The sequence below is a fragment of the Mycothermus thermophilus genome, assembly GCF_041956435.1.
Source record: "Mycothermus thermophilus strain CBS 625.91 unplaced genomic scaffold VTJ04scaffold_5, whole genome shotgun sequence".
NCBI lineage: Eukaryota > Fungi > Ascomycota > Sordariomycetes > Sordariales > Chaetomiaceae > Mycothermus > Mycothermus thermophilus.
Window position 1 is genome coordinate 2,281,649 of NW_027191431.1, and position 18,394 is coordinate 2,300,042.

The following is an 18,394-nucleotide window of genomic DNA, read 5'->3' on the forward strand; positions in this document are numbered from 1 at the left end:
AAAAGTTCGTTGATAACGTAGGATTGGCGAATCTTGGGTGTCGCAGACGCCGGAAGGCAGCAAGAAACGCGGCGAGGAGTGTGCGATGCGTTGACGCTTGTTGAGGTAGTTGACGGCAAGAAAGAAAAATTGACGTTAAACCCTATCAACAAATCACAAGAGGTTAGGATTCGATGCGCCATTCCCATGCAGGCATGACATGAAAAACAAGGATGTCTTCGTGAGGTGGTATCATATCAAAAGCCAAAGACCAAACAGGAAGGAAAAGGGAAATGATAAACGAGAAGAAAACAACAACGTGGGGCTGGGCGGCCGCCTCCTGCGACCACACAGCTAAAGCCAGGAGATGATGCATCTCATGGCGCGGTGACGCTTGACGATCACCAGGCTGGCAGCAATCTCGTCTGGCCCAGTCCACGACAAAACAAATACCGAGGTGCCTTGGGTGTTACAGTCACCCGACACGCAACGTGGTCTCTCTCCCGCATTTTTCCTGACCCTGACCCAGAAACCAACAACCCAAGACCGTAGAACACTCCTCTCCCTCTTAAACCGAAACGCAAGATGCAAGGTGACAACAAGATACTAAAACAAACCCATCGCACGCATGCGCATGGTGGGGGCTGGGGCGAGTCTTACAAAATTAGTTGCTTGAGGTTCCTCTGAATGATCATATCCTGGACAATGCCCATGGTGACTTTGAGGAGGTTGGTGTCGGTGGCGTTGGTGAGGTGGCCGTAGATCTCCTTGTCCGGGTTGCGGTTAAGGGCCCGGAACTTTTGCATGAAATAGTCGGCCGCCTTCTTCCAGTCGTCCGGCGGACCGTGGTAGTCTGTGAAGCCGTGGTTTGATAGCGGGCTCTTGGGAAGCTTCTCCTTGAAGAGGTCGATCTTGTTGAGGAAGAGGATGAGCGCCGACTTGGTGAACCAGTGCGAGTTGGCGATCGACTCCCAGAGCATCAGTGCTTCTTGCATTTGGTTCTGTGGGCATCAGGCATCATGTCAGTCCTCCAACTCGAGTGTCTCCTGATTGTAGTGGGAGGAGTTACGCACGCCATCCTTGTCTTCCACCAAACATTGGTCGTAGCCCGAGATAGCCACCAGGAACAAAAGGCAATTGACGTTCTCGAAGCAATGGATCCATTTCTTGCGTTCTGACCTCTGGCCCCCGACATCGAACATGCGGTATGTGAGTTGGCCGAGGTCGAAGATGGTCTCGGTGATGCCGGTTGTCCTTAGCCTGGACCGCAAAAGGTCTTGATCTGTTGGTACGTAATTCTTATCCCAGAGGCGCTCGAGGTCATTGCAGAAGCTGTTTTCGTGATTCCCATCCCGTCAGCTGTTGCCATTGTGGAGAGTGGACGGCAGAGATGCTGCCCTAGTCACTGGCTGATACTCACTATGCGAGGTTGTCGTGTAACGCATATTCATTTCCCCTCTCCATTGCTTGCCTCACGCCCTGGTCAACCCAGAGCTTCTTGACTGGCATCAGGTATTCTTCTGGTAACGGCTCGGCCGCGGTCATCTCATAGTCGACAAGAATTTGGGCCATGTTTTTCTGCAGGGAACCGCCTCAGTTAGCACCCAACATTGCTGAAGAGGGGCGTCAAGCCTGAGACTTGCCTCGTTCTCGGGGTTCTCGAATTTGATTCCCATCTCGTTCATAGCGTCGTAGATGGCCCGGAAAGATTGGATAATATTCGTAAACACCACCGGCTTCCACTCCATCTTCTCGTTCTTGCTGAATCCCTGGGCATAGATGAGCTTCATCTGCTTGAGGACGGTAGACTTTCCAGATTCTCCGGCTCCTGCACATCATCCCATCGTTAGCAAAACCTGGGCGGACTTCCGATGCTTTGTTGTGGCAGGAGGAAGGGCACGCACCGAGAAGCAGCAGCTTCACCTCCTTGGCCATCCGCTTCTCGTCAGCACGGATCTGCTTGTCCAGCTCGCGGGACCGGGCAGCGCCCGCGTCGTCGCCCGTCTTTCGGCTCCCAAAGCACATGGTGGCAGCGGCACAAATGAGACACAGGAAGAAGTGTGATCCAAGTCGAACAATCCAATCACGGGAGTGTGTGGCCGAGGGAAAAGTCGAGGTCGAATCAAGTACGATGTCCGTCAAGGTTCGGGCGTGGGGATGTTTGACGTAGTTTCTCGTTTCAGGAGGTTCAGGTGCCTTGAGTTCGCACACAGTAAGGCGTGCAGGTGTCCAAGGTGGCGCGGGGCAGCAGCAAGAAGGAGGGCACGGGTTTGGCGACGATACACACCACCTTAGGGCGGCTTGTTGGTCTTCTCTCCTGTCAATCGGGGGTGATCGGTCTTGCAGATCCGATGCTCTGCTGATGGTTCGCTGACACGCCGAAGGATGCAGATGTGGGTCGTCGATCGACGACAGCCTAGCCGTCCTTTGACAGTTCGTTCGTTGCCGATCTTCAGGATCTCCTTGATCTTCTATCGAAGCTGGATGAATTCGGCGACGGCTCGAGAGGCCAGACCAGATCGGATGGTGTTAAATGCGGATCAAACTCGGCCCGTGAAGCGAAACATTGAACGGATGCTCGTGTTATACAGGCGGCAGAGAGAATGGCTGCCACTTGTGGGAGCAGACAGCAGGAAACCTCGCCGACGCCTGCGCAGGACTCAACTGACAAGACTCCCCAGGAGGATCACGAAACAGGTCGAACAGGTCGAACAAGTCGAACAGGACGAAAAGAAAAATTGACAGGTCGAAAAGGTGCAACAAGAGGATACGACGCAAGGGTTAAGGTTGCACGATCCGGGCCTACTCGCTACTCATAATTATTATTCCCTCCGTCTCTTGTTAATCAACCGGCCATTGTGGCTCTCGCCTCCACGAGCATGACACGGTCCCTAAGGAGGGATGGATCCTAGGCGACCTGCAACCTCCTGCGGGAGACAGGGGTGGTCCTGGTCTGCGGCGCCTTTTCCGTGTCCCTCTCCCACGGCGCCCTGAACGAATCCTGCCGTCGCACTGTGCCCCAAGGAAATCCTCCTCGGTCCTTGTCAGAGATGCTCGGCTGCTTCCCCGGACAGCTACCGCAATCTCCGCATCGCCGAGGCCGTCGTTGCTCAGGGCGCCCTGTGCTGCGTATGTAAGACGGCCAACAAGCAGCACGGTATTGAGACGGCCATTCCTCAATGCCCTCATCTCCTCTCAGCCTGTCTGTCTGCCTCCCACCCACGGACAGTCCACGGTTTGCACCCCACGACCACCACAGCGCCGACCGCAGAGGTTCCGTCGATCTCGCGTGCGCCAGTGGCTCGGCGCTGGACTCGACCCGGTCGATCACAGCAGCGAGCCAAGCCCAGCCGAGTTGCCAGCGATGGGGTTTCATCGCCCGATGCGCAAAAGTGTCTTCGATTAGCGCAGGTCCACAGCAACGACCATTTCCTCTGTATCGGGAAGCCGTGTGCAGCCCAGCGACATGCGATTTGCTACGGCCAAGGTGTGGCGGGCCAGGTCCCCTGGGAGCTTTGCTTCTGCCCAACTTGTCGACACGTGCTGTCCAAAGCTGACACAGTGGGCCAGGGGAGGAGTCTATCGACACAACGTCAGTGTGGGTTTTGGCAGATTGCGAGTTGTCTGGAGGGCTTCTTCTCTTCCCCACTGAATTTTCAGTCGACGTTCTTTCGGCTTTCCGACTCAGTGCTCGCCTTCGGCAAACGCCCACCACTGCGGATACTTAAGGTTAACTCTATTTCTCCATAGTCGATCTGGCGTAACTATCTCCGTTCCGTCATTCTCCGAGAAATTGAAATTTCTTCGCCATTCTTAGCAGCGGTCGACGGAGTTCCTAGTTACTCCATCCACTATTTCAAACCACGCCAGAACATTGCTTTTAGCTTGACCAGCTACTTGGTAGCTAGCGTGGAACTGAGACTGAACCACCTGGGCGGGCCCAGTCCAATGGGGATGAGGCCGGAGGAGCACAGACCCATTGACGCACATCCAGTAGCAACAGCTCTCTGTGAACAAATGAAAAAGATGGGTTGAAATGCATATCCTCGCGAACGTTGCTTTTTTTTCCCACTTTCCCACTCCAAAGTCTGCATGTTGTGTTGACCTGTCATGCTAGATATGATGACATCCTTCTTGGTTATCCGCAATTCTCAAGCGCGTGGTTGACAGAAAATGTCTTTGCCGCCCACTCAGCGGCGTTGGTCTGACATCTTCGGTACAACACAACCGGAGCAGGTTTAGAGGTGGCAAGGTGATGGCGAACGGTGTCTCCGTGGTAGGTTCGAGGCTTACACATGCTGCGGCACTCTTCTGAAGCAATCCCGAGCCTCCGCGCTGTCCGAGTAAGGCAGGATTTTGTTTGCCATGCGGGAACGTCACCCGAACTGCAACACATGCATGCGCACGTACACGACTCCGTCCGCAAGACAAGGGAACAAGAACCACAAAGCATTACTAAGTAGGTAACCAGTCTTGAAGACTCGAAAGGAATGGAGACGTCGCAAGAGCAGACCTAAAACTGTGGTTCGAGACCACGCTGAGCGGACAGTCACTTCACCTCCTGCTTCACCCAGAGAATAGCCGTTAGGCGAGAGCTCAGTGCACCCGAACAGAACACGGTTATACCGTTACACAATCGAAACGGGCTTTGCCAGGACGCTTCTATGACTCTTGTGTGCATGGCCGGTGAAGAGTTCCGGCAAGCTTCGCCGAAGAGACGCTTGCTGGCTTCCACCAGGAGACCGGGACTTGCCGCCGCCGATGCGCAGAAACATCGGGCGCCAGGCCGAGCAGTATGTAAATGTGCTATATTCACACGCCGCACACACATCTACATACACCATATGTAGCTACTATACCCTGGAAGTACGTTGGCTGCCGCCGGTGGCTCTGTGCAAGCGTCCCATCTCTTCAGTTTGATTTGGTCTGGATGCGGGCATGTTGCTCAGGCATTTTTTGGTTGCACCAGCCGCCTGGGAAGCACCTAGGTACCTATGAATTGACCATGGCTAAACCGGACTTCCAGCCAGTCCACAACGCCGTCTCATATGTCCACTAGACCGGCAAGACTCTTTTTCACAATACGATGTAGGATCTACACTAGCAGAGACTTGGTCCACTACACCACAGAGTAGCGTAGTGTATTGTAGACCAACAACCTCCCGAAACCGATTGCGACATGCATGATCCACATCTCCTCGGTCTGCTCGGCGAGTTGCCACAGGACAACCCCAAAGAAGCCGTCCGTGCGCAAGTCTGGGCACGCCGACCTCATGCCAGCCTCAACTGGTCGACTTTTTCCCAAGCCGCTGGCATTTCGGATTGGCATGGCACCACATCCGCAAGCCACAACCTCGTTCTGTCGACGGGATCGACGGCGTTCCTGTGCGTGTGCTCTTCCGTTGTGTTCATGTGGAGGAGCTTGGGCCCCCTCTGGAGGGGCCCGTCACTTCGCCGCCGCCGCTCAACCCAGCACATCCACTCTCATAGCTAGCTGCCCGCCCGGGAAGGCAGGCGGTCCTTACGGTCCATCGCTTCGAGAAAATCCCCGCAACTAAGACCAATTGCCCAACAACTGAGTGACGGTTATGTTTGCCCGACTGAGTAACATGGTAAGTAGTGCTTGAATGCGACCTGAGAAATCGCCAACAATAGGTCTCGGGATGCAAGATGTATTCGGTCTGTTTGCGGGGAACCAAGGGAGGACAGGAGCAGCATCCAGGATATTTCCCCGCGTTGGACAAAGTCGAAGAACTTGGAAGCAACGGAGCCTCCCGCAGCAACGGGGCTGATTCGTGGCCCCACTCCGGGCCGAAGACATCTGAATCGGCCTGGCAGAAGCAGACCCGCGTCAAGCCGTGCCGGAGCGGGCTCGGCATCTTCCACGGGCTTCCCCACCCGGGATGGAATCGGCCTCCCGCTGAGGGTTTGTCCATGAGGTGAGGGTTACACATGAGTTGTTAGTCAGGAATCATGAAAGTGGATTTTATTCGCTCATCAGGGTTAACTGCGGGAAAACGGCGGGAGGGGACGTTCCCCTCGGACGGTTCCCACAAAAATTTATATGGAGAATCAGGATATCACGCAGGTTGGAAGAAACAAGAAGAGGGGTCCTGGTCGAAACTTTTCTCTGTGTGTTAGCAGTAAAAAAAACACAAAAAAATTTACTCCGCCTTTACCTCGCAAACACACCCGCCAAATTGGCCCTCTTCTCTTCAACCAGGCGTCTGCTACTCGCGAAGCCATTTCGCATTGTTCCAGGTATCGCTGACTTGTTGAGACGACCGAGCTCTAACCAATTCCGCAAAATGGGCGAGATTACGCACGAGACCATCAAGGGTATGTCTTTCGTCACCGAAGCCCCTCCTCGAATCTCACATCCCCCCAAGCTTGGTGACGGTGGATTTACACATCACCTCACCTTGCTCGGTCCTATCTACTCATATGTGCCCCGCCATCACCAACTGCCATGTGTCTGCCAGAGGTGACTACGCCTAGCCCCTCCGCACAGACACGCATGGCATAAAGAGGCGCTGTGCCCGCATTGCCCTTGGAGGCTGTCACTTCTCGCTGTTATGCCTTGGGCACTCGGGCCCAGGGACTGCCTAGCTAGGCACACCTGTGTGGTCAGAATGGTATACGGCTTGCGCAAGGACATACCGTGCACCGGTTCTTGTCAATTGATGACTAAATGTTGGCATTGGTCGGCTCGGGTGGCGTCATCAATTTTGGTGATGCTTAAACTTGGGTTGGATATAGTTGCGAAAAATTAGGGACACATTCGCTGACACTGAGGTTGATTCACAGATGGCTGGTTCCGTGAGATCTCAGAGATGTGGCCTGGTGAGTAAAGCCACCCGACCCTGTTGTCATTGATTCCCGACACTCACTGACACACATCCAGGCCAGGCCATGACCCTTCGGGTCAAGAAGGTGCTGCACCATGAGAAGAGCAAGTACCAGGACGTCCTGATCTTTGAGTCGACCGACCACGGCAATGTCCTGGTCCTGGACAACGTCATCCAATGCACGGAGCGGGACGAGTTCTCGTACCAGGAGATGATCACCCACCTGGCCATGAACTCGCACCCCAACCCCAAGAAGGTGCTCGTCATTGGTGGCGGCGACGGCGGTGTCCTCCGCGAGGTCGTCAAGCACGAGTGCGTCGAGGAGGCCATCCTCTGCGACATCGACGAGGCCGTCATCCGCCTCTCCAAGCAGTACCTGCCCAAGATGGCTGCCGGCTTCGAGAACCCCAAGGTTAAGGTTCACATCGGCGACGGCTTCAAGTTCCTCAACGACTACAAGGACACCTTCGACGTCATCATCACTGACTCGTCCGACCCCGAGGGTCCGGCTGAGTCCCTGTTCCAGAAGCCCTACTTCCAGCTGCTCCACGATGCCCTCCGCGAGGGCGGTGTTATTACCACGCAAGGTTGTATGTCTCATTTATTCGGACGGAAGTCGAGACCTGGGAGGAAACAATTAGCCTGGATTTTCCGGGCCGGGCAGTCAAACATGCCCGACATGATATCAACGAACTCTCTCAGGAGGCTACCAAGCGATAGTCCTGTCTCGGCTTTCCAATTTGAAATCATTCACCAGTCGTTTGCTGCGGCCTGGTGGCCTTTTCCTTAGTTTCACTTTTATTCTTTTTTGTCATCATCATTTACCTTTTTCATCTCTTTATTATTATCATTTTTATTTTCACCTTCCACCCAGGTCTCCGTATTACCATTGGCCCATTCCGCCCCCTCTAAATCTGTTCAGATCCTTCAGGCTAACGCGGAACCCCCGTTCACACAGCTGAGAACCAATGGCTGCACCTGCCGCTCATCACAAAGCTCAAGAAGGACTGTGCCTCCATCTTCCCTGTGGCCGAGTACGCCTACACCACCATCCCAACTTACCCTTCGGGCCAGATCGGCTTCATGGTCTGCTGCAAGGACCCCAACCGCAACGTGCGCGTGCCGCTCCGCACCTGGAGCAAGGAGGAGGAGCGCAAGCTGTGCAGGTACTACAACTCGGAGATCCACAAGGCTGCCTTCATCCTCCCCACCTTTGCCCAGGAGGCGCTGGAATAGGGGGCTGGAAAGGGTTGTTGCGAAGTGATGAGAATTGAAAAGGGGGGTTGCCAGCCGAGGAAGCTGAAGCTGAAAATTTGAGGAACGAAGACAGGAAAAAGGGGTGCAGCTAGTGTGGCTCAATATGATATCCAGGCTGCTTTGAAGAACAGAGATATGACGCAGATAGACGACGGTCCACGACCAAAACCTCGTTAATGAATGCCACTGGGGCTGGATAAGGGAAGCCTGGACACTTTGGAGGGAGAAAGGATGAAATATGATGTGTCATCGAGACCTCTAAGCAGAGTTCCTGCCACAGGAAGAGATGTGACATCCCCCGGCGCGATGCCAGTGTGATTGCGAGAGAAGAGAGGAACCTACTCCGCTCCAAAATTCACCTTCCCTTCACTCACATCCGGGTACACATCAAACCTCCTCTGATGCCTCAACGGAATTCCGCGCCGTGCGGCTTCAATCTTCTCACCGTCCAGCCCGGCAAAGACAATCTCCTCCTTCTCCCCAGCCTCGACCACCACCTGGGCCATTGGGTCCACCACCAAACTATGTCCCCACGCATGGTACACTCCTTCTGTCATATCCCTCGCCGGGCTGCACAGAGCCACATAGCACTGGTTATCCAGCGCCCTCGCCCTGCCCAAGAGCTGCCAGTGCAGAGGTCCCGTAGTCAGGTTGAACGCGCCCGGGTAGATGAGCGCGAAGCACCCCTTGCGCGCGGCGATCATGGCCAACTCGGGGAAGCGCACGTCATAGCAGATGGCGATGCCCACGAGACCGTACGGCGGCAGGTCGACGATGGTGAGCTTGGAGCCCGGGGAGAGGACGTCGGATTCTTTGAAGGTGATGCCCCCGGGGATGGAGATGTCGAAGAGGTGGACCTTGCGGTGGGTTGCGAGCAGAGTCCCAGTGGGAGAGAAGGTGAGGGAGGTGTTGTAGTAGCGGGGTTCTGCTGGTTGGTCTTTGGGAGTTTCTTTCTCGGGGATGGAGCCGCCGATGAGGTAGACGCCATTGTCGCGGGCCATGGCGGCGAGGGCGTGGAAGGAAGGGGAGTCTTCTGGGGAGGGCGGAGATGGGAGCAGGGACTCGGCGTAGCGCGGGAAGTGGTCGCAGCCGTAGGGTGAGTTGAAGCACTCGGGAAGGACGACGATCTTTGCGCCCGCGGCGGCGGCTTCGCGGACCTTCTCGGCGGCGCGGGCTAGGTTGGCGGCTTTGTCGGCGCCGGACGCGAGTTGGACCAGTGCGATCTTGACCGGCTGCTTGAGCACGGGCGAGGGGGTGGTTGCGGAGGCCATAGCTCGGCGGAAGAGGAGTGCAGTCGGCGGCGGCAGCGGCTGGGTTCGATGGAGAGGGGTACTTTTACGGAGACACGACCGAGCGAGGGAGCGAGAGAAGAGGCGAAATGTCGTTGGCCAGGCGCTTGATGGCATGGCGGGACCAGAGACCCGGGTCGAGGAAACAATTGAAGCAATTCCCAGGACAGAGAGGTGCTTGCACCGGTGGAAGAGCCGAAGGAGGTTCGAGGTCGCTGGGTGACGCGGGGCCGGAAAAGTGGGCCCAACGATTGGCAACGGAAGGCGCCCCGGGCTTGGCTAGGTTCCAGAGAAGGAACACCCCCTGAATCATAGCAACAGATCTCCTAGGTATAGGTAGGAACGACCGGTCAGGGGAAAGATGAATTTGGATCGAGGTTCAGGAATCGAGCTCAAACCTTCCATTTCACAACTTGAAGTCTCACTTTGTTTTCTTCCCCTCCATCATTGTTCCCTTGTCCGCCATCAAGTGCCAATCTGTCATCGTCCTTGTCACTCGGGAAATATTTCAGGGGCAACCCGGGGCATGCTGAACTCGACACTACAAAGGTCTTGCTCAGGCCAGACCATTACTCGGATTCCTCTCTTATTTTACCTCGACATTTCCTTGGTCCAGTCTTGGTGCCTCCAACATGAACTGGACTGAAAACACCCTCTACCGCCACAACCGTGGCCGGTTGCGCAAGATCAACCCAGCTCGCCAGCGACAGAAAGAGTACTTCGCGCGAGCCCGTGCCCGCAAGGCCGAGCAGAAAGCAGCAGAAGAAAATGGCCCTCCTTCTGTCCCTTACTTCAGGCGTTCCGGCCCGTCGTCTTCTCAACTATTCCATGGATCCAGCAGGTCATGTTCGTCGGGCCGCCGCCCATCGCAGACGCCCACTCGGCTGCGAGAAACACCGCGGACACAAACCAAGACTGAACCAACCGAGGATGTCCCTCTGCCTACCATTAGCCACTTCTTTCAAGAGCGTGCCGCCGGACAAGGGCTATCAAATCCTACGGCTCAGTACAGCGAGGAAGCTCTGGAGCGCATGAGGCAGAAGTTGCTCTCCAAGAAGGACTAGGGGACCTTCCGCAAATCACTGCCTGCATCCACTCAACCTCCTCAAACATCGCAAACCACATTCCGGAGCCCAGTTTCAGGCTCACACCACGGAAAGAAACGACCACTTCCCATTGCTTGCGATGGCGATGCTGCCAATCATAAACGGTCCCCGGTATATCACCTTGGTCGTCGCGATGTGTTGATTCAGATCGGAAGTCAAGAGAAGCGGCCAGGGGGGACTTCCAGCATTGCAAAGTCCCATTCAGCTCGAACCAAGCAAACAAGCTCGTCTCACAGGCTGAGTTCTACCGCTCCGACACTCCCCAAAAGTAAGTCACATCCTAGGGGCCTTTCGGACCTCGCTGACGTCCAAGCAGGGCCTGAACGGGCTGGAAACACCCGTCTGGACCGGGCAGTCCCGAGGTCTTCACTGCCGATGCGTATGCCATCCAGTGAGTTTGGCGAAGAGGGTCGAGCATGCTGCATCTCAAGCACTCCTGAGGGGCAGATCCGAGAGTCTTTCCCAGTCCTCTCCCAACCACTCTCTGCACGGCCGGTACCGAGCTTCTTTTACGATCATCGCTTGTTTGATTCCGAGAATACCGGGACCGCGATTGCTCAGATTGGGCGAGTTGTTCCTCTGGTAGGACCCTATGAGGAGGTTGAAAACCGCCGGTGGTACGCATGGCTCAGGCTCCCCACCAGCCCTGTTGCCAGCCATGTCGCCGTCGAAGGAAGTCGGGCGTCACTCGAGCACAGAGTCAGTCCTGGTGTCAGCCAAATCTGCCAACCAAGGGAGGAAATCCCTTATCTGCCCCAGGAATCCGACGACGAGATGGTTGATGAACCCCGCCAGCTCAGCGACAAGGAGACACAAGAAGACCTGCCAAGTTCAAGCGTCTGCACTCAGATTTTTAATCAGTACGAGGAGTGGCTTGCCAGGCTTCATCGGCTAGAACAGTTTGACGAGTCTGGGTCCTGTGATAAACAACACGAAGACTTGACGAAGCACTCGCCTGAGGAACCAAGTGATACTAGCTTCGCAACGACGGCTCAGGAAACACCTCTTGTCAACTCTTTTGAGGAACAATCCAGCCTCGAAGCTACCGGATATGGCCAGACAGGGGATGGAAGCGCCAATGCTCATGAGCAAGTAACTTCTCTTGTCAACGCAGCCAATGATATCTCTTCCTCTTCCCGCCCCTTGGCTTTACAGAAGATCGAGCCGACATCAAACAACGAGGATCCAGAGGAGGCATGGAAAGCGTTTGTCTTCGGAGAAGAACAGAGTGAAGAGATTCGCGACGAAGTGTTTGAGGAAGCCAAGCAAGAGGCAGCGAGGAATCTACACCGACCACGCCAGCTTGCTGATTCGACCGAGGCTTCCGAGTCAGTTGCCGCAACTGCAGCAACAATCGGCACGGCCTTTGCACACCATGCGTCCGAGACGCCGGAGTACACTGAAGCCTCGCCTTCAGCCGAGTCACTGGAAGGAGTCCAGTCGACATCCTTTGAAGAATCAATGCAGACGGAATCTCGACCTCATATCGATGACTCGACAGATATCCAGAGCATGGTAACCCATATGGGTTGTGGCGGCAGTTCTTCGGTATCTATTCAAGAACCAGAGGCCCTAGAAACACTTGCCACTCAGAGTGTGGACGATGTCACCTCCGATTCACAAGCTGGGCCGCCAACCACAAATATGTCGATGGCCGTCCTTCCACCGCTGTCTGAGGTCGAGGCCATCGAGGATGAAGTCACGTCTGATTCGACGTCTGGGCCGCCGTCCATGACAACATCGATGGCAGTGGTCCCAGCTCAATCAGAAGCCGGCCCTGGGGAGCAAAGCACAATGAAGGAGCCATTCCGGTTTGCACAGCCAAAGCTGTTTGTGGGCAGCCGTTCCAATCTGGCACAAGCCCCAGTCATCCAGGAACCTAGTTATGGAATCACCTTGACAAAGAGAAGGAGAACCCGGGTGAAGAAACGGGCGAATGACGGACGGGCCGATATCCGTGCCCTACCAAATTACAGCAGTGACCCCATCGAGGACTTTGAAGAGGACAGACAGGTTCGGAGGGGAGGGAGACGTGCAGAAAAGTCGCGATTCCCTGCTTTGGAGCTGAGTTGATGGAGCGGGTCATGCTCGAGGTCGGAACGCATGGCTGGCCAAGCGACGGATGCCATCTTCGTTGCCACTGTCATGAGCTTTGAGTCCAGATTTGCTCGTCGAAAGTTGGCTTGCCTCATGTAGTCATATCAGGGTTCATATTATGTTTCTCTCGGACACCTTAGCCACGCAGATAGACAAGCAAATCTTCAGACACCATAAGCTCTGACTGATGACTCTCGTGTTAGCATGCAGGTTCCAGGTTGTCTTCCCGAGTCGCTTCCTGGCCAACTTTCTTCCACCATGAGAATCTCCCTTGGATGCCCTCGTCCAGTTTTCAGAGGTACCGTAGATTCATGTTCAGAATTGTATCCTGCCGAGATTCATCAATTTTGTGTTGTACACGAAAATACCCTTACGGTACAGTACCGTTAGGCCACGTATCATCTGATCCCTCCGTCTCATGTCTCTCAATGTATGCATGTATGACCAGGAACAGGGCTTGACGAAGCCACCTATCAGGACTTGTCTACGGGAGGTCTAGGGCTACAAGGAACCGGCCGCACGTCATCAGCCAGGATATGGGATTCACGTGGGTTCAAACATTTTTGATGTTCGTTAGTCAACCATCGGCAACTCACGGCGGAGGTTTGTACTGTGTCTTCTTGCCACTACCACATGGATATGGAGAAAAGGGACACGGGGGATGGACTGATACGACGGAGTTAACCAGGTTCTTGGTTTGTTCCCCGATTCCATCTCTATAAGCTCATCTAGGAACCCTCGTGAGGGTTGAGAGGTTGAGTACCGGGTGATCGAGGTAAGTAGCTAGGTTGCTTACCCGGCTGTATAGTATGGTTCAAGTCTACGTTGTTAGACCTTTCAAATGACATAACATGGTGTTGATTGAGTCTGCGGACGTGGATCTTGAACCAACATGCATGACTCGCTCTGAAACATCCCCTGCCGACGATTGCTCAGGTACCTACACACGGCTTTGATCGGACGAGCGCCGATTTTGTTTGAATCGGATGGGACGGTTTGGTCAGACAGTGGATGACGGTCTGGACTCACTGCCAGGTCGGCTGACTCGGCTGACTCGACGGACTTCTCGGTCCTCGGGGATTCGGGGATACGACTTTGGGTGTCCGTGATTGTTATGTGTGTGCGTTCCAGGAGCACCACATCGCCCGAGAGTTTTCTGATTGTTTCCCCATCTCTCCAGTAGCAAACTTTTTTTTCCCTAACTCCGCAGCGGAGTGGACAGATAGGAATGGGTTGGTGGCAAGAAGTTTGTGGTCCTCTGATAAGTTGGTCTTTCGATGGATGGGATCGGGTAGGTGATGGGACGAGACAGAGATAATTCCGAACTACAGACAAAACAAAACAAAAACAAAAAAAAAAAAAAAAAAAAAAAAAAAGGGAACGGGGACGAGATGTCCATACCAGACAGGTAGGGAGAGAGGAGGGCACACCTTCTTTGTGCGACGGGTTCGAGTCTTTCATCCATGATATGACCGAAGCTGTATACTACATTCATTGCGGCCTTGGACGAAGGCTGAGAAGATGGAGCTGGTTCACAAGGGGTATCAAGACATGGCAGAAGGGGCATAAGCAGCTCCTATCAAGACAGTAAATAGGGTTACCCGTTTATAACAAACTTCACTGGTTGCAAAAGACTCGAGGCGTAAGCACACTATTCATTTTCAACGTTGTTGGATTGGATTTTCAGCTATTTTCCGACCTCCCAGGGGACACCGCAGCAAAAATTACTTCCAAGCCATCCACCCGAACAAGCGCCATCCGAGACAAAATGCAAAGGAAATGAAAATGCCATGAAATTCATTCTCGGCCGTGGTATCATTTGGTATCATTGCCAACCTTTCCCATCCTTTTTGTGCGCGCACTGAGGGAGAACAAGAGAGAGAGTTTCAGGCCGTGACAGCGTAAAGCATGATGAAAGCCACCCCAGATGATGAGTCAAATCACCGCCAACGCCGAGCCAGCGTCCCAACTCTGCTGGCTGGTATGCTTGAATTCATATACAGAGAAAGAAACATGCAGATGCAAATGCTACCTGAGGGGGAAAAAGTTAAAGAAAAAATACGAGAAGAGGGTGATGGACCATAGTGGTGGTCCATCGGGTATAAAAGAGAAGCGAAACCAATGAGTGACGAGAAGAGAAAAGGTCAAATAAAGAATGTAAAAAAAGAGGAGACGTTTAAACGTTGGCCCGCAGCTGCACAGAGCTGTCAAGAAGCGAATGCCATGAGACATGTTATGGTATGTTCAAAATGTAAGTCAAGAGGTGTGCGCTCATTGTGGTTTGAACACAGTGGCAGGGAGGTAAAACTCTCCAGGTGGAGGCGTGGCAGGCTTCGCGGCTGACGACAAAGACAACATCGACGGTTTCTCAGCGAGCTTGGAAATGGGCAGCGGCTTCCTGGCGGGAGAGCCGCCGTTCAAGATGTCATGACTGCGAGCGCGGCACAGCTCCTTTCGTTGCTCGTCAGGCAAATCCGGAATTGGAGGCGACCTGAGCGGGCTGTCACCCCCGCCCATTTGTGTAATGGTGTTCTCCACATCGGCGAGGAGGGCATACACATCATTGTCGGCGTAGATGCGGATCGTTTCGGCGCGCCGAAGGGTACTCTTCGTCGTCTCCTGGAACTCCTCCGACTCTGGCCTATCAACCTTGTCCGACTTGTCCACGACCTCGGTGGTTGGCTCGGCCCGCACAGCCTGCTCATTCTTCTCTGGCGCAGCAGCCTTGGTCTCCTCTTTCTTCATCTCCATCGCAGCCTCATCTTCAAAAAGTGGCTGCTCAAGGATCGTCGACGGCACCTGGGCACGGTGAGGAGGGGGCGAGCTCGACTGCGGAGGTGGCGGAGGCGGGGGTGTAAAAGAAGTCTTGGTCGGGCTGCGGGGTGGAGTCGAGAGGTTGGTGGTGGCAGTAAGCGGCCGGACACCGAGGGCGAGTTGCAAAGTCTCGCTAACACCCATTACATTCCCGCTGACAATGCCAAGGGTCGCGGCGGCGGCGATGTGCTCAAGGAGCTTCTGACGGACCCGGGTGCGACGGTTCTCGGCCTGTTCCAGCTTCGTGACCCAGTCGTCGATCGAGGAGTCGAACTCAGCAAGGACTTCCTCCTGTTTGAGGATGGACTCCTGGCTGAACTTGGCCATACGAGGGGAACGGAGGTACTGGCAGATGCGGGTGTGGAGGTTGCGGCGTCCAGCGCGAAGCGTGGTGTAGGTCCGGCGAAGGTACTCGACGCGCTCGTCAAGCTGGCGAAGTTCCTGGATTTGTGATTAGAACAAAGTCAAATAAAGGAATGAAATGGATCTCACTCACCTTTGAGAGATTGTCGACGTCCTCCTTCCGGAGAACCTCAAACCTTGCCGCTTGAGCAAGAGCCTGCTTCTGCAATGCCACCACTTCCGTGGGCTCGAGAAGAGTCACCGCCTCAGCGGCTTTCCAGCCAGTGGGCAGCTGATCTTGAGCCCGCTTTTCCGCGCTCTTGCTCCTCTTCGACCCGGTCCGCTTCACAGCACCGCAGGTAGTCTCGGACCGCTTCCGCGGCCGCCCACGCTCCATGATACTTCCAGTGTCGGATTGGATCCTTCGGTGGCAGACCATATTGCTCTGAGTCGTCTCGCTGATCTCGGGCTTGGGTGCGGGCGAAGACTCCGGAGTGGGCTCCTCGGGGATTGCTGGCTGATCCCACGGTTTGGGCGATGACCGGTGCTCACCTGGAGCTGAGAGCGGGGTGGGCAAAGTCGTAATTGTTGGAGCAGCCGAAAGAGGAGTGGGCAATGTGGTGAACGTCGGCGCGGCGGAGAGGGGAGTGGGCAACGTCGCTGGGGTCGTTGCCAATGTAGCGGATCTGGGTGTGGTCATGGAAGCGGAGAATGGGCTGAATGGAGATCGTGACATGGGAGAATCTTCAACCCGGCCCAGCCGGGACGAGGTGTCAACGGCCGTGTTGCTTGACGACACAAGGCGGCCAGCCGAGATCTGCCGCTTCAGAATCGGAGCTGAGGAATTGGATGTCGGGATCACGAGCGGCGTCAATGTCTTCGGAGATGCAGGTGGCCGGGCAGGCTCGTTTTGACACCGCTGAAGCTCTTCGTTGCCCTTCACATTCGACCTAAAATCCGACTTCTCGTCCGGAGTGGGGGTCCGTGTCCTCCCGGTGGACATGCAGTCGGCAATAGACACATTGTAGGGTTTCCACGAAGTACCAGGAGCGCTAATCGACCTTTCGTGGACGGGCGGCCGTCCCGGGATAGTAGCTGGCGAAACGTGTTAGTCACAGCTAAACATCGGTCATAACAATAATTCTGGAGGACTTACGAGAGTCCATGGAGGCTTCCTGCACCGTCGTCATGGGCCCAAGCTCGGGAACACTGATCTTCCGCCTGCGGGTGAGATTATGGTGCTCCTTGATCCGGATTTTCAAGCCCGGCCCTGCGGGCTTGTCACACTTATCACCGTTCTGAGCCATAGCCAGGGCGTAGGCTTGCCCAGGATCCAGCGGCTTGCCCGGTGCAGTGGCAGTCTGCTTGTCTTTGGGGAACAACTGGTATTTCCGCTCCGGTTGCTGCATCCTCCAGGCAAAGGGCTTTTCACCAGATGGTGACGCTCTCCCTAGCTACACGCGATGGAGTGTGAGCTTCGTCCAAGGAACAACACTGACAGAGCGCCAATTTGGAGTAGGAGGGTGTTTACATACCGAATCATTAGAGTCCTTGTGAGTGACGGCCTTTGCTATATAGTTATTAAGGCCCAGTCCCAGTGATAGGTCTTCTTGATCCGCGTCCAACAGACAGTCAACGATATGAGCCATTGGGACCTAACGAGACCGCACTTGTGTAAGAGGTTGATATGGTCAGACACACTGTCCCGGATAATGCGGTGGGGTCAAGGCCAGCAGTTGGTCTGGAGTTCCCATACGCGAACCAGTAGGCTGATATGTAGGGTTCCAAGTGAAGGACAGAGGTGAGGAAGATATATATTGCGAGGCAATGCAAACTCCATGGTCCGGGGGAGCTCTTTTCTCGACCCTGCGCTTCACTGCAACGTTGGAACGTCCCCCATGCAGGCCGGACCGATGGGGATGCTCCAGGGGCCAGAGCGAAGGCCGTGTTGTGACAGGGGAGGCGGGAGAGGGAGGACCCGGACGGAGCCATGTGCCCCCAAGCCTCCAGAAGACGGAATGCCCTGCACGGCAACGTTGAGACAGCCGCGAGCAGCGGGCTTCGTTGCCCAGTGCGGAAAGGTTCACCCTGGACCTCGATCTTCACTTCACTTGACAGGACGAGGTCGGGCGCGGCCGGAGGTGCTTCTGCGGCCGAGGCGAGGCCGGGACAACCCAGGACGAAGAAAAAAGAAGCTTGAGACAAGGCCGTTGTGACCCAGTGGCGCAGGCATGTCTGGACTCCCTGCGAGGTCTGGGATGGGGGAGTGAACCGAGAGGGGAAAGGCAGGCTGCTTGACAGGGTCGAGATGTGAGCAAAAGCTGCAAGAGGAGAAGCGATGAAACCGCTAAGACCCCTTTGGACAGAGGGCCGCAACCCTGTTGGAAATCCCTGCTGCCGGGGACGTCGCGTAGAATGTACCGTACCGTATCGCCGAGCGTACGTTACGGTATGGGGGCTGGAAACGTCCATCAAATGCTGCAACAAAGGGGGTCCAAGCCCGGCGATATCTCGCTGGTGCGTGCGGTGGAGGGAGCGACATTGCAGCTCGCCAATGTCGATGGGGTTTGGCTAATCAATGTTACACTGGTTGGAACTGGAGCGCATCTTGCTGCTTGCTGCTGTGTGGTTGAGATGCTGCAGGAGGATGCAGCAGTGAGTT

The 18,394-nt window shown here is 55.1% G+C and overlaps 7 protein-coding genes across 7 annotated transcripts; 3 read left to right on the forward strand and 4 right to left on the reverse strand.

Moving 5' to 3' along the window:
- Positions 1 to 135: 135 nt before the first annotated feature.
- On the reverse strand, positions 136 to 2,004 carry VTJ04DRAFT_7889 (uncharacterized protein; the record flags this gene model as incomplete). Its single annotated transcript, XM_069366264.1, has 6 exons — positions 136 to 142; positions 640 to 980; positions 1,053 to 1,311; positions 1,400 to 1,557; positions 1,623 to 1,807; positions 1,884 to 2,004. 6 exons carry the CDS (start codon positions 2,002 to 2,004, stop codon positions 136 to 138), a joined length of 1,071 nt encoding a protein of 356 aa, XP_069217217.1.
- A 4,283-nt stretch (positions 2,005 to 6,287) lies between these two features.
- Positions 6,288 to 8,063, forward strand: VTJ04DRAFT_7890 (uncharacterized protein; the record flags this gene model as incomplete). The annotated part of the gene is made up of 4 exons (XM_069366266.1): positions 6,288 to 6,318; positions 6,787 to 6,822; positions 6,884 to 7,417; positions 7,786 to 8,063. The coding sequence occupies 4 exons, from the start codon at positions 6,288 to 6,290 to the stop codon at positions 8,061 to 8,063; spliced, it is 879 nt and encodes a 292-aa protein (XP_069217218.1).
- Positions 8,064 to 8,422: 359 nt separating this feature from the next.
- On the reverse strand, positions 8,423 to 9,355 carry VTJ04DRAFT_7891 (uncharacterized protein; the record flags this gene model as incomplete). Its single annotated transcript, XM_069366267.1, has 1 exon — positions 8,423 to 9,355. One exon carries the CDS (start codon positions 9,353 to 9,355, stop codon positions 8,423 to 8,425), a length of 933 nt encoding a protein of 310 aa, XP_069217219.1.
- A 650-nt stretch (positions 9,356 to 10,005) lies between these two features.
- VTJ04DRAFT_7892 (uncharacterized protein) lies at positions 10,006 to 10,437 on the forward strand (the record flags this gene model as incomplete). The annotated part of the gene is made up of 1 exon (XM_069366268.1): positions 10,006 to 10,437. The coding sequence occupies one exon, from the start codon at positions 10,006 to 10,008 to the stop codon at positions 10,435 to 10,437; it is 432 nt and encodes a 143-aa protein (XP_069217220.1).
- A 121-nt stretch (positions 10,438 to 10,558) lies between these two features.
- VTJ04DRAFT_7893 (uncharacterized protein) lies at positions 10,559 to 12,552 on the forward strand (the record flags this gene model as incomplete). Its single annotated transcript, XM_069366269.1, has 3 exons — positions 10,559 to 10,590; positions 10,716 to 10,747; positions 10,796 to 12,552. 3 exons carry the CDS (start codon positions 10,559 to 10,561, stop codon positions 12,550 to 12,552), a joined length of 1,821 nt encoding a protein of 606 aa, XP_069217221.1.
- Positions 12,553 to 14,401: 1,849 nt separating this feature from the next.
- On the reverse strand, positions 14,402 to 14,808 carry VTJ04DRAFT_7894 (uncharacterized protein; the record flags this gene model as incomplete). Its single annotated transcript, XM_069366270.1, has 2 exons — positions 14,402 to 14,562; positions 14,751 to 14,808. 2 exons carry the CDS (start codon positions 14,806 to 14,808, stop codon positions 14,402 to 14,404), a joined length of 219 nt encoding a protein of 72 aa, XP_069217222.1.
- Positions 14,809 to 14,847: 39 nt separating this feature from the next.
- On the reverse strand, positions 14,848 to 17,381 carry VTJ04DRAFT_7895 (uncharacterized protein; the record flags this gene model as incomplete). Its single annotated transcript, XM_069366271.1, has 4 exons — positions 14,848 to 15,831; positions 15,887 to 16,827; positions 16,889 to 17,186; positions 17,268 to 17,381. The coding sequence occupies 4 exons, from the start codon at positions 17,379 to 17,381 to the stop codon at positions 14,848 to 14,850; spliced, it is 2,337 nt and encodes a 778-aa protein (XP_069217223.1).
- Between the last annotated feature and the right edge of the window lie 1,013 nt (positions 17,382 to 18,394).